Raw genomic sequence first — 13,988 nt, forward strand, 5'->3', positions numbered from 1 at the left:
TATGGAAACTAGGACAAAAATAAGAAAATTATTGATTGAATCCAAGAGGTTCTACATAGCAGTGGTTCCAAAAACATAAAACAAAGATAACAAAAAGAAGAAATGAGAGAAGAAAAGGTCCCAGAAACAAAGAGTACTGAGGTGGTAAAATTCCAGAGTACCCAGCACACTAAATGGAGGAAAACAAATCCTACACCAAGGTAATCACTTCAGAACAGTGGCAGCACTTTCATAAAGACAAACACACACACTATACACAAAGGACTAAGAATGAGGATGGCATTCAGACTTCCCAAAGGCTTTTCTAGAGCCTAAAAAATAAAGTCCTTTCAATCTTCAGTAGAAAAATTATTTCCAACCTAGAATTCTATACTGAGTTAAACCATTAAGTGCAAAGACAGATAAGTGCAGACATTCAAGGTCTTAAAAAAAAAAAAACTTTGGAGGTTATGCTCTAGTAAAACAAGTTCCAGAGATCAGGGTGTCCAAAACCAGAGGGAGGTGAAGGAGTTTCCAGAGAAGTTCCAAGGCAAAAGCCATGCCACCGATCTGGAAATCAATGTGACAGTTGGGAATAGGAGGCTAGGAGATTCCAGAAAGGCTATCTTCAAGAAAAAAAAAAAAAAAATAGTAAAACTGACAAAGTACTGGATGTGTTTTAAAATACTTAAAAGAAAGTTTGTTATGAAAAGTTTGGGGATGACTTGGTCAGAGGTACACAGAAAACAAAACAAAAGCCTTTTCAATTTCAAGGAGCCTAAAAAGTTATAAAAGAAAGGAAATATAATTGCAGCATACCACAAGGTTCTGCTGTAAACAGTATTTACACAGTCGTAATAATATAAACATTAATAATGATTTAACCAAAAGAGTGCTGTAACTGCAGTGGGAGGGCTGGGAAGAACAATGAGGGACCAAGTCTACAGCTGTCAGTGTAGGAAGTCACTGCATAATCATAAAGTTGAACAAAGTGTTAGTGTTACCTGACATTTTAAATTACATACAAGCACTCTGATAAAAATAAAATTTAAATTTTAAAATACAGTATCTGACAAACATACTATTTCTTCTTCAAGTAGTTTGGCAATAAAAATAGCTTACTGTATCCACTCCCTTCCGGTCTACTGCTGAGTCATCTACCATCTTAACGCACCCTTACCTCCTCTCCATCCTCAGAGAAAGAAGTGTCCTTAATTGTTGCTGAGATTTCCAGACTACACCCTGTGCTGGATCCCACTGCCTGTCTCATCTTCCATGACCTTGCTCCATCTATTATTGCCTCCTCTTGAACTTGCAGTCTCATTTTCTTGGGAATCCTTTCCCCAAACCTATGACACATGCTGAAGTGTTCCCCATCCTCTAAGTAAACAAATGAACCTTAGCTCACCTCTTGGTCCTGTTTTCTCACCTTCCTTACAGTGACACAGTAATTTATACTCCGTAAGAGCAATCTATAATCATTACCTCTACTTCCTCAACCAATACTTTAACCGGATTTGTGTCCCCAACATGCTAGTCTAACATTAACAACTGGACTGAAATGTCAAATTCAAAAGCCTATTCTCCAGGCTTACCATCACAGAATTTTAAAATCTTTACCGTCTCCTCCTTGAAATCCAAACTTTCTCTTGGCTTTCTCAACACTATTCTACCACCACATCCTCAGGCTTCTTCGGTGGCTTTTCTACCCACCCTTCCCTGGGGGCTCAGCTGGTAAAGAATCCACCTGCAATGCAGGGGACCTGGGTTCGACCCCTGACTTGGAGAGATCCTTGGAGGAGAAAGATAACCCACTCCAGTATTCTGGCCTGGAGAATTCCATGGACTGTATATCCATGGAGTCACAAAGAGTCAGACACAACTGAGCGACTTTCACTTAACACATTATTGACTGGAGACATATTACAGCCACAGGCGTTAGTTTCCACAAAAATTTCCCCAGTCAATAATGCGCTAAAATGCTTGTATTCCCCTACTGTTGCATCCTCAACTTTCTCCTATCATCTTATCCATCCTAGTAACTAGTCATTTCAATTACCATCCATACGCAAACACTCAGCATGAAGTGTGGGTTAAATGAATGTTTACTGAGCTGAAATAAATGAGTCCCAATTTTTTGCCTCCAGTTCAAACTGTACCCCAACTTATAAAACTGTATCTGCCACAATTTAGAAAATTACCTGAATTTCCTGAGAGCACAAACTAAGTATGACCAAAACTGAACTCATTTTTCTCTTCCCAAACTGGCAGTGTTGTCTATCTCAATTAGTACCACCACCCAACCCTCAACTCCTTTCTCCATCCCTACACCCAACAGGTTACTGAACCCAAGTTTCCTCAGTCTCCTTTAGCCTGGCCATTCCCACTGCCAAAGCAACTAAATTCATGTGCTTGATGCCTTTGTTAGTACTATCCAACAGTCTCTCCCATCTCAAATTTGTAGTCTGCTCATCCAAGATATTTATCAACTCTATGTATTTGAAGAATGTAAACACCACTAATTTAATCAATTCATTTTTAATGCCTAAAGCCCTGGATGAGGATGATAAAAGTAATGTGAAAGTAGCTAGTATCAAGAGATTCTTTATTATTACCACACAGAAATTACAAACATTTTGTCCTTCTAACAAATGCTGGGATGGATGAAACTCAAGCTGGAATCAAGACTGCCAGGAGAAAAATCAATAACGTCAGACATGCAGATGATACACCCTAATGGCAGAAAGTGAAGAGGAACTAAAGAGCCGCTTAATGAAAGTGAAAGAAGAGAGTGAAAAGTCAGCTTAAAACTCAACATTCAAAAAACTAAGATCATGGCATCGGTCCCATCACTTCATGGCAAATAGATGAAGAAAAAATGGAAATAGTGACAGACTATTTTCTTGGGCTCCAAAATCACTGCAGACAGTGACTGCAGTCATGAAATTAAAAGATGCTTGCTCCTTGGAAGAAAAGCTATGACAAACCTAGACAGCATATTAAAAAAGCAGAGATTTAAAAAAAAAAAAAAGCAGAGATATCACCTTGCTGACAAAGGGCCATCTAGTCAAAGCTATGGGTTTTTCCAGTAGTCATGTATGGATGTGTGAGCTGAATCATAAAGAAGGCTGAACACCAAAGAATTGATGTTTTCGAACTGTGGTCCTGGAGAAGACTCTTGAGGGTCCCTTGGACAGAAGATCAAATCAGTCGATCCTAAAGGAAATCAACCCTGAATATTCACTGGAAGGACTGATGCTGAAGTTGAAGCTCCAATACTTTGGCCACCTGGTGCAAAGAGTCGACTCACTGGAAAAGACCCTGATGCTGGGAAACAGTGAGAGCAGGAGGAGAAGGGAGCAACAGAGGATTAGATGGTTGGATGGCATCACTGACTCAATAAACATGAGCCTGAGCAAACTCTGGGAGACAGTGAAGGACAGGGAAGCCTGGCATGCTACAGTCCATGGGGCTGCAAAGAGGCAAACGCGACTGAGCAACTGAACAGCGATGACCTTGAATAATGAGGAGTTACGACCACTGACTGTATAGAAGAAAATCCGGATATAACTTTAGAGTCGGCCATCTGGTTCCACAGTTCCACAAGTGCAGATTCAATCAAGCTCAGATCAGGTATGTTGCAGTATGATTTAAACTTTTAAAATTCATGTAAAAATGGACCAGAGCAATGCAAAGCTGCTTTGTTCAAGAGTCAACTTATTACTAAGTATTAGTTAGCATCCCATGTTCACAGGTGAAGTGAATTTGCCCAAAGTTAAACAGCTACTAAGTGAGCAGTAATACCAGGATTTGAACTTGACAGTCTGGCTCTAGTGGTATTATGCATGGGATACATCTGAATTCACATTCTATCCCAGGCCATTCTGTAAACTTATCTTCCTACTCTCTTTTTCGACTGCTTGCTCTTTCCTCCCCAAACATCCTATACTCTGCATTTTAAGACATAGGATTGAATATGATATGTACATGGTCACATCTCTACGATCCAACTGTAAAATTCTGGTCCTCTCTTTCCAACTCAAAGCAAAATCCATCTCCTCTGAATTTCTATCTTCACTCCCTACAGAATTACTCACTTTTCTATGAGCCCAAAGCACTCATATTACATACTTAGGAACCTGTCTTATAAGGCTGGTTTGTGTCTTTGGAGTTCCCTTTTACATTCCTATATTGCACAGTTGAGGAGAGCATGGCAACCCTCTCCAGTATTCTTGCCTGGAGAATCCCCATGGACAGAGGAGCCTGGCGGGCTATGGTCCATGGGGTCACAACTGAGTGACTAAGCACACTGCACAATTACTAACACGTAGAGTAGTTCAAAGATTACAGAATTGAACTTAATTCAATATAAATTCTACTAGCCAAGATGCTAAACTAATAATAAGGTTCCAGTTGCCTCATCTTCAATGTTTGTAAAACAAAGATATTAAAACCAAAAGGATTCACCTGAACGTGTGAGATTACCAGCAATCCTCCAAATGTTTAGAAACACCTAAGTCTCAAAGCTGCACACTTCACAAAGTACTAGAAAGCAGAAGTCTAAGATGGTGCCAACATGAAGTTCCCTTTCACTACTTCCTGATTATTAGTCCAGAGAAGTCGATCTCTTATTGGTGCTCTTGCCACCCCCCCAGCTCAATTAACAACCAAATTCATACACGACAAAATGCATCCAAAGTAATGGAAAAATGAGCAAAAACACAACTTGCTGTCTACCTATCAGTCAGCCATACTGCAAAAATGACTTTTACACATACTGTACAAATGCCTTTTTCCCTAAAGAGGAGTTTTCAAACTATTTCCCTTTGTTGCTTCTAGTAACTGCTTTTCAAACACAGAATTCAGCAAAATCAAACAGGTGGCAAGGTACTTTCAAGATCTGGAGTAGGTAGGGCCTGGGAGCTTGCATTTTTAACAAAGACCCTAAGTGATTCTGATACAAATGAACCACAGATTACACTCCAAACAGTTCTGGCTGTTCTTGGCAACTTGAAATTTCATACAAGCATGAAAACTAAGCCTACAGTGGCAATTGATGTTCTGTCCACTAAAACTAGCAGCAAAAACTAGTATGGCACACAATAGCTAACTTATATACTGAGGTACTGTGCTGGGTATTTTTCACTTTTCTTACATTTAATCCTTACCACCGTATGAAGTAAATATCATCACTGATTATCTTAATACAAATGAGAAAGTTAAGGGATAGAAAGTTAATCACTTCCCCACATCATATGGCTTCTAAGTGGTAGAAGACAGAATGTCTACCCAAAGCCTATGCGGCTGCCCTCTTTGTAAGACAGTCAGGTAAAAGGAGGGAAGGAACAAAACCTTCACCTTCTTCATCACTTTCTCTACAGTTAACACTGCTGCTAGTTATCTTCTCTAAGCCCTAATGAAAAACCACTTGGCCCTGGAGATGGCAGGCACTGAAGGTGGGAAGTTGAAACTATCTGTCAGGGACAGGTGCTTGGATTACCTTACAGTCCTCAAGAGAAGGAAGTTCTCAATCAGCCAATGAGTAACTGTAACCCTGGGGGAATAAAGCAACTGTGGAGGGAGCTGACTGAATAGGGACACCCCTCAAAAGATCCTGAGACATTCAAACAGGGGACTTTCAGACGAGATTCCTAACAAAGATCAGGGCATCCAACTCACCTACAAGCTGACTGCCTGACGTAGATGGACCCTGGAATTTGAGTTACTTGAGGTTTATTTAATAAGGTAGACCCCTGCCTCTACCAATAAGGATGTCTGCATTTCACTGAAGCTGAAAACCAGCAGTGATCTCCTTTAAGCAAAAAGGGAGTCTCTTGATGTACACCTGAAACTTTGTAAATCAACTATGTTTCAATTAAAAATAATAAAGGACTTCTCTGGTGGCCCAAGGGTTAAGATTTCACACATCCACTTCAAGGGACACAAGTTGGATCCCTGGTCAGGGGAGATCCCACATGCCATATAGGGCAGCCAGGAAAAAAAAAAAAAGGAATAAAAAAATTTTTAAGGAAGTCTCATGATTTATCCCTTTTATTTCAGATTTAGTTTGTGCTAAGAGGACAAAATCAGAAAATACTTGTCCCACTCTGCATAGACGTTCACTAGAGTGAAACAAGAACACATTCCTGGGAAGGAAGCTATCAGAGACTCAGACGGTGTAACTCAGTAACAAGCAGTACCCCTTTTTCACACCCAAGAGAGCGCGCTCCACTGGAAGAAAAAGGTTTTATTTTTCTGGGCTTTTTTTTTGGTTTGTTTTTGTGGGGAGGAGAGGGCTAATGAAGAGAGTCCATTTTACAGCATGAATACTCTATGAAATGACAGATCTGAGAGAAAGAAGCTTTGGGAAACATGAAAAGTGGGCATATGAGGAGTCTGAGATAAGAAAAGAGCACCTTCCTCCACACATTCCCAATACTTAATTTAACCCAGGTCTCATCAGGTCGCTGCTTTTTAAGGGTCAAATAGTTGAGAGAGTAGTCAGATGTTGTTATCAGACCATCAGATCACCACTGGCTTCCTCCATCTTAACTGCCTACCTAAGTAGCTCTCCTTTCCTTCCACCTGCCACATTATGCCGGCTCCAGAAGGTTGAAGGCAAACTCAAGCAATTATGTTCACCAGATAACTCTAAGAGTTGCTTGGAAAGCTAAGCACATGTCATTCTTGGGGTGCTATATATGTCCCCAGTACTATCTTACACACCATGAAGCTTCCTCCTTGATACAATGTAAAAGACACGGTTTTGGAGTACCACCCATCAGAGTTTAAATATCCACTCCACTGCCTGCTCTCCAAAATCTCCTGTGACAGTTAAAGTAAGATCCAGGAGGTAAGTCATTCAGTAAGTAGGAGCTCAATAAGTAAGAGCTATTATTTGAGGGAGAGAGATTTTTTTTTCAACAATGTTTAAAAAAAAGCATTTTGCATGTTTGAAAGGTTTCAAACAGTACTCCTGTTTTAGTCAGAAAACAGTATCAATCATTTTTCAGGGCAATTCTCTCCCCTCAAAGTATCCACCATCTAAAATCTTTGATGAAATAAATGGTAGAAAAGATTCACCCCATTCCCTGCAATTCTGAATGAATCCTTGAAACCACTTCGTTATCATTTTTATTTGGTTAGGAAGTACTGTACCAAGTTTCCTGAAATATCCAGCCATTCTGCCTAAAAATTCTAAGAGAAGTTTCCCAAACAGGGTAAGACAACGGTAGATGCTGGCAGTATTAAAAACACAAGCTAGAAACCACACATTCCTCTTTTCAGGAGATTCTACAAAGACAGCCAGATGATAAATATTATCTCTTTCAATTTCTACAGTCTGAATTTCTCTTGAATGACTCCTGAGGAATTCAACAGCTCCATTCAGGACCTTTCCCAAAAAAGCTCCCAGGTCTAGAGAAAAACAATTTTTAGGTCCCTAAAATAACAACAAGGAGACAAACCTTTTGGTCTTGTTCTTTTTTAAAAAATGGTTTTATATCCTAAACACAAAATCAGTGTCTCAGAAATATACCAGACCCTCAAAGCCCATAAACCTCCCAAAGGAATCTTGCTAAACTTACTTCTCACTTCTTGCTAACCACTTAGTCTTAGGGAATGCTAACACACTCCCAGCCTCACGTCTCTTCAGGGACCCAACGAGACCTGCTATGCTAGTGCCCTCAAGTTCCCCAAATCTGACACCGTTCTGTGAAAGAGAAACGCTTAGCAACAAACATGTACTATACTAACATTAACCATGTCACTAAAGTGACAAATTACCCTTAGCCTCACTCCCAAGGGAGGGTAAGCAATAACCAGCGGGCGGCCAGAATCCCAGGTTTATCATTAACACATTTGCCTAGGCACAAGCTTAGCGGCTGCACCTCCACGGACCGGCACCAACTCAAGGCTGACCGAGGGATGAATGAGGCGGCCCGGGAGGGGCGGAGGGGACGCGGGGCCGGCCCGGGGAAGGCGGGGCCGCACCGCCCAGGGCCCCGCCCCAGCCCCGCCCACGGCCACCCCGGCACCGCGGTAGCGCCGCAGTCCCCGCGCGGTAGCGGCGCGCGCCCCGGACCCCTTCCCGCCGCCGCCTTTCCCTCCTCGCGCAGCCCCCAGCACGTACCTGCTTTGCAAACCGGGGCGCTCGGGCTCCTCCTCTCCGGGGAGCTTCGGCTGTGCTCCGGGGACCTCCTCCGGTGCCGGACGCGGGCTGGGGGTGGGGCCGCGCTCACCTCTCCAGTCCACAGGTGGGTGGGCGACGAGCAGGGCGACGACACGGTTCCCAGCAGCGGCGGCGGCGGCGGCGGCCGTGTGGGGCTTCCGCGGGCCCCGGGCGCGGCGGCGCGCGTGGGGCTGGTGCCTCGCGTGGACGTCGCGGACGCGCCCGTCTGCGTGGCCACCGTGGGGCTGGTGCGCGCGGCCGCACTCCCGCCGCCCCGCGTGGGGCTCGTGCTGCGCGAGGCGGTGCGCGGGGCCCCGCCGCTGCCGCCGCCGCCTGAGGGGCCTGAGGCGCCACCACAGCAGCCGCCGTTGTTGTTGCCGCCGCCGCCGCCGCCGTTGCTCCGCGTGGGGCTGCCATGTTGCTGCTGCTGCTTCAGCTGGAACGGAACCGTCGCCCTCATGGGCTGCAGGCGGCTCCCGGATCCCCCGGCCGTGGCGACCGCACTGCCCCCGAGGGAGCCGGCCGGCGTGGGGGACCCATTGCGCCTCACCCGCTGGGACATGGTCCCCCCTCCCCGGTGACTGGGCGAGACGTGGGGTGGTTTTGTTGTTAGAAGGCAGGGGGAGGATTCTCGAGGCTGGAGGGAAGGCCTCCGCGACGGGGTGACGAAGCCGGAGTCTGGGGTGCTGGGGGCGCCCGGGCCGCGGCCGGCAGCAACGAGGTGGTGCAGCCGTCGCCGCCGCTGCTCCTCCTCATCAACAATAGTGTCTCCTTCGCTGCCCCCGCCCCCCGCGAGCGCCCATTGGTGCAGCGTCAGCCGCGCTCGAGCCGCTCCACCGCGCCCATTGGCTGCGAGGAGCTCGGGTCCCGGGCCCCCGGGCCTTAGAGAACCTGGGTTTGCGCGGAGACCGTCTGCTCTTTAAAGAGAAAGAGACCCGCCCCCCCGGGGGGAGGGGGAGTGGAGGAAACAGGCTGTGTGTATGTGTAGTGTGTGCGCGCGCGCGCGTGTGAGTGTACACGTGAGTGTACACGCGTGCGCGCGCGCCTGGCCACGCGCATCTTTCCCTTCCCACTGGGGGGAGCCCTGGGGACTCAGATTCTGGAATATTGCCAAAGGGATTGCCCCCGAACCAGAGCGGTCGCCAGGGATGTCTCAAGTCTTTTCCCCCAAACTCATTTCCTTAACTCAGTATTTACTGGCACAGTCTGTGTTCCTGAGTCTCTTTCTGGCTTTTTTTTCCCCTTGATCTTTTTGTTCTGTCCTAATTCCATCAACGTCGGGAAAGGGCTCAAAGGAAAAGAAATTTAATTAATGTTACTGGTATTTTACACCTTGTCTCTCTTTTTTTTAAGCTCTGTAGAGAGCCAAACCTTAGAAAGATTAAAACTGCTGGTTAGAATGCCGTTTTAGATTGTATCAACAAAGTCCAGTGACCAAATGTTGTTGGTACATCTCCTGTATCTCAAGTAATCAAGAATTTATTTCAATCAGCCACTTCCGAGTTTCCCGATACCTTGGAAAGATGATTGTTGCCTTACAAGTTTGTTAAGTGCCATAGTTTTCAAAGGGCCTATTTTATCCTCACAGTCATTATTTGAGACAGAAGTGGACCAGCCATTCATATTTTTGTCTAGTGGAGAAAACAGGTCTTTGTAGAATGGGCAAGAAATCAGTGACACTAGTTCTCAAATAACCTGGAAGGCTCTTTATCAAGACAAAAAAGTGAACCCATACCCCACACACTCATTTTCCAAGCTATAAACTCTCTGTCCATGACCTGTTTTCCCTTTACTACTTTATTAGATAAAAATTCTAGACAGATTTCATCCTCTAAAAATATGGGAGTGGAGAGCCCAGTGTGATTTGCTCTGGACCTGAAATTCTGCTGAGTCCTATACACTGTGGCGGAGAGCCCTTGAGGACCTAGAAGAGAGATTTATATTCCAGATCCACAACAGACTCTGTGGCTCAGATAACTCACCAGCCGCTTATCCTTTATCTGTAAAATTCAGTTAAACAATACCATCTCCTTCATACAATTGTGATTTTCAACCAAGAGTTAACTGAGTGTATGGTGCATACAAAGTACTCAGTACTTTTGAGTCTCCATGTGATTCAGAGGCCCTTGTCTCTCCTTATCACACATTCCTCCTCTCTTCCCTATCAGAAAGAAAGGCCCCAGGCCTTAATTCCAGGACCTTCTTAATTTGGCTGGTGCTCTAGATAGACCTAAGTCACTACTCATCCCCATAACCTGGAATGAAGACAAAAGCAACTTCTCCCTAGACAAGGAGAAGGAAGTTGCAAACATCCATGCAGACAGTTAAAGCTAGTCTTAAAATAATGAGTAAGAGAGAAGATAAACCACAAGGCTACCCTAGAAGCTGTATCTGGCACTGTGTCCTGTGCAGAGTAGTAAAGTGAAGCTCGCTCAGTTGTGTCCGACTCTTTGCAAACGCTGGACTATACAGTCCATGGAATTCTCCAGGCCAGAATACTGGAGAGGGTAGTCTTTTCCTTCTCCAGGGTATCCTCCTAACCCAGGGATGGAACCTAGGTCTTCTACATTGCAGGCGGATTCTTTACCAGTTGAGCCACAAGGGAAGCCCAAGAATATTGAAGTGGGTAGCCTATCTCTTCTCTAGCAGATCTTCCTGACCCAGGAATTGAACCAGAGTCTCCTGCATTGCAGGCGGATTCTTTACCAACTGAACTATCAGGAAGAAAAGTAGTAACCCAGTACATATTCATTGAGTTAAACTGAGGGAGTTCCACAGCCCTAATGTCTTAGACTTCCTGATCAATTCCTTTTAAAAAAATTTTACTTAAGTTTTGTTGATTTACAATGTTGTATTAATTTCTGCTGTACAACAAAATGACTCAGTTATGTGTGTGTGTGTGTGTGTATTCTTTTTCATGTTCTTTTCCATGATGGTGTATCACAGGATATTGAATAGAGTTCCCTGTGTTATACAGTAAGACCTTGCTGTTTATCCATCCTATATGTAATAGTTTGCATCTGCTGATCCCAAATTCCCAATCCATCCTCTCCCACCTCTCTGCCCCCTTGGGAACCACAAGTCTGTTCTGTACATCTGTGAGTCTGTTTCTGTTCTGTAGGTGTGTTCCCTTGTGTCATATTTTACATTCTACACAAAGTGGTATCATATGGTATTTGTCTTTCTGACTGACTTCACTTAGAATGATGATCTCTGGGTCCATCCATGTTGCTACAAATGGCATTATTTCATTCTTTTTAATGACTGAGCAATATTGCATTGTATACACCAAATCTTTATCCATTCATCTGTTCCAAAATTGACAAAACTCTTGGGTACTTAAGATGTCATTTTTAAGGAGTATTTCAAGAAATAGTCTCATTAAAAGATGGAACTAAGAATTCGAGTCAGTTCTGGAGAGGTGGATAAACTACTTGATATACAGAGTAAAGTAAGTCAGAAAGAGAAAAACAAATATCATACATTAACACATATATTTGGAATCTAGAAAAATGTACTGATGAACCTATTTGCAAGGCAGAAATAGAGACTCAGACACAGAGAAAGACTTCTGGACACAGTAGGGGAAGGAGAGGTTAGGACAAGTTGAGAGTATAGCATTGAAACATACAGTTGCTGTATAATGCGGGGAACTCAACCCCGTGCTCTGTAACAACCTAAAGGGATGGGATGGGATGGGATGGAGAGAGGGGGTGGGAGGGAGGTTCAAGAGGGAGGGGAGATGTGTGTGCTTAATGGCTGATTCACATTGTTGTATGGCAGAAACCAACACGACATTGTAAAGCAGTTATCCCCCAATGAAAAATTAAAAAAGAAAAAATAATCATAGTTCTACCCTGGGAGAAAAACCTCTGTTAAACCTGTTTTATCTATTAGTATGTGCATGTTGTTATTTTTGTTGTTGTTTTTTTTACAAGAGTAGAATTTTATATTATTAAAAAAAACACTTGTTTGGATATTTTAGAACTCTTCAGTCAGTTTTTAAGATTTAATGGCAATGCATAAAAGCATTATTTACTCTTGCCCTTGACTTACATTATCTGTTGATAAAGATTCAAAACAATATGCATCAAGGCTCAGTTCAGTCATGTCCAATTGTTTGCGACCCCATGGGCTGCAGCACAGTAGGCTTCCCTGTCTATCGCCAGCTCCTGGAGCTTGCTCAAACTCATGTCCATTGAGTTGGTGATGCCATCCAACCAGCTTATCACTGATATTCAGTTTGCTAGTTCATCTACAAACACAGTCCATGTATTTCAAAACTCAGTGAAATAAACATGTCTCCCTGTGGTTTAACCCTGTTCTTAGGATATAACTTGTATTTTCCATTTTCTCTTCAAGGTTGACTGTATGAAGCTGAAGGAGCAACATATTGAACTGGCTTATTGGTATTTAATCTCCAGAAGACAGGATTATCAATAGACTCATTTGCTTCCATGATTTTTAAACTATTTTAAATGATCTTGTTAATGGTAAAGGAGGATGGGTTATGAGAAAAAGCTGATCTTCCTGTAATTTTTTTTCTCCCTGTTTTTGATAAACTAGGCCATATCTCTTTACAGATCTCTAAAATGTCACTGAATGAAACATTACACAGCCACTAAAATAACAATTAGGAAGTCATTAAGTTTCTTTCACTTTCAAATGGAAAAAATTAAAATTATGCATTCATTTTAGCTACAGCCATGCAAAAATGTTTATGCATTATAAATAAATACTGGAAGATAATATACTTATATGAAAATAAAATAATTATTTTAAGGTGGGAGTGAAGGAGGTGTTTATTCCCCCAAGAAATGTTGATATACAATTTTCTAATAAAGGGGGAGAATTATCAGAACTTAAATTATTGAGTGATGTTCTCTACTTAAAATCTGACTGCTAATTCACTGAAACATTTGTCTTAGGCCATTTCCTCAAGGCCTTCCATAGCACCACACAGTCCAGTGTTACTTTTACCCTCTGACTATTCCTTGGTCACTCTGCTGACTCCTCAACCTGATCCTTAAAATGGTGAGAGGATCTCAGGATTTCATCCTAAGCCCTTCACTCCACTCACTTCCTAGACAGATGGATTCATGTGTACACAGACTCCCACTGACCATTATATTGCCATCTTTTCCACTATCTACTCAGCCTCACGCCTTGTATCTCATACGTGCCTCAAATTGTGTCCACAGCCGAATTCATCATTCTCCCACCACTTACCCATAAACAACTGGCTCCTCTTCCAGTTTTCACTTAGCTCTATCAATGGTACCACTCAGTCATCTAAATCAAAACTTTGGAAATCATCTTGGTCCTCCTGCTCTCTTACGGCAAGCCCAGTGACCCACCGTATCTTAACTACTCTAGCTTCTAAATCTCTTATGGATCTACCATTATTCTGCCAACTTGCCAGTGTCTCTAGCCAAGCCTCTATCTTCTCTGGCCTATGCTCCTACATAGCCACTCTAACCAAAATCATCTCTGCCCTGGCCTCCTTCTCCAAGCTTCTCCCTTCTCCATGCACTCTATTTCTCACCTGTAATCCATTCCCCACACAGCTGTAATGGTATTTTAAAAACAGACGTAGGACTTCCCTAGTAGTCCAGTGATTAAGAATCCGCTTGCCAATGCAGGGGACACAGGTTTGATCCCTGATCTGGAAGATCCCATATGCTGCAGAGCAACTAAGCCCGTAAGCTGCGACTACTGAGCCCACATGCATAGATCCTATCATCTGCAACAAGAATACCCACCGTAATGAGAAGTTCAAGCACCACAATGAAGACTAGTCCCTGCTCACCACAACTAGAGAAAGCCTGTGTGCAGCCAA

At 43.5% G+C, this 13,988-nt stretch overlaps 1 protein-coding gene across 2 annotated transcripts in view; it reads right to left on the reverse strand.

Annotated features, from left to right (window-relative positions):
- The window catches only part of FAM117B (family with sequence similarity 117 member B), a 69,794-nt gene extending 60,805 nt beyond the window's left edge, over nucleotides 1-8,989 (reverse strand). For both annotated transcript variants that reach the window (XM_065930800.1, XM_065930799.1), the window contains exon 1: nucleotides 8,111-8,989. In XM_065930800.1, the coding sequence (XP_065786872.1) occupies nucleotides 8,111-8,711 (601 nt within the window). In that variant the 5' untranslated portion in view covers nucleotides 8,712-8,989. The remainder of the gene's footprint in view (nucleotides 1-8,110) is intronic.
- Nucleotides 8,990-13,988: the final 4,999 nt, after the last annotated feature.

The sequence above is a fragment of the Muntiacus reevesi genome, chromosome 3 (genome assembly GCF_963930625.1).
Source record: "Muntiacus reevesi chromosome 3, mMunRee1.1, whole genome shotgun sequence".
Lineage (NCBI taxonomy): Eukaryota > Metazoa > Chordata > Mammalia > Artiodactyla > Cervidae > Muntiacus > Muntiacus reevesi.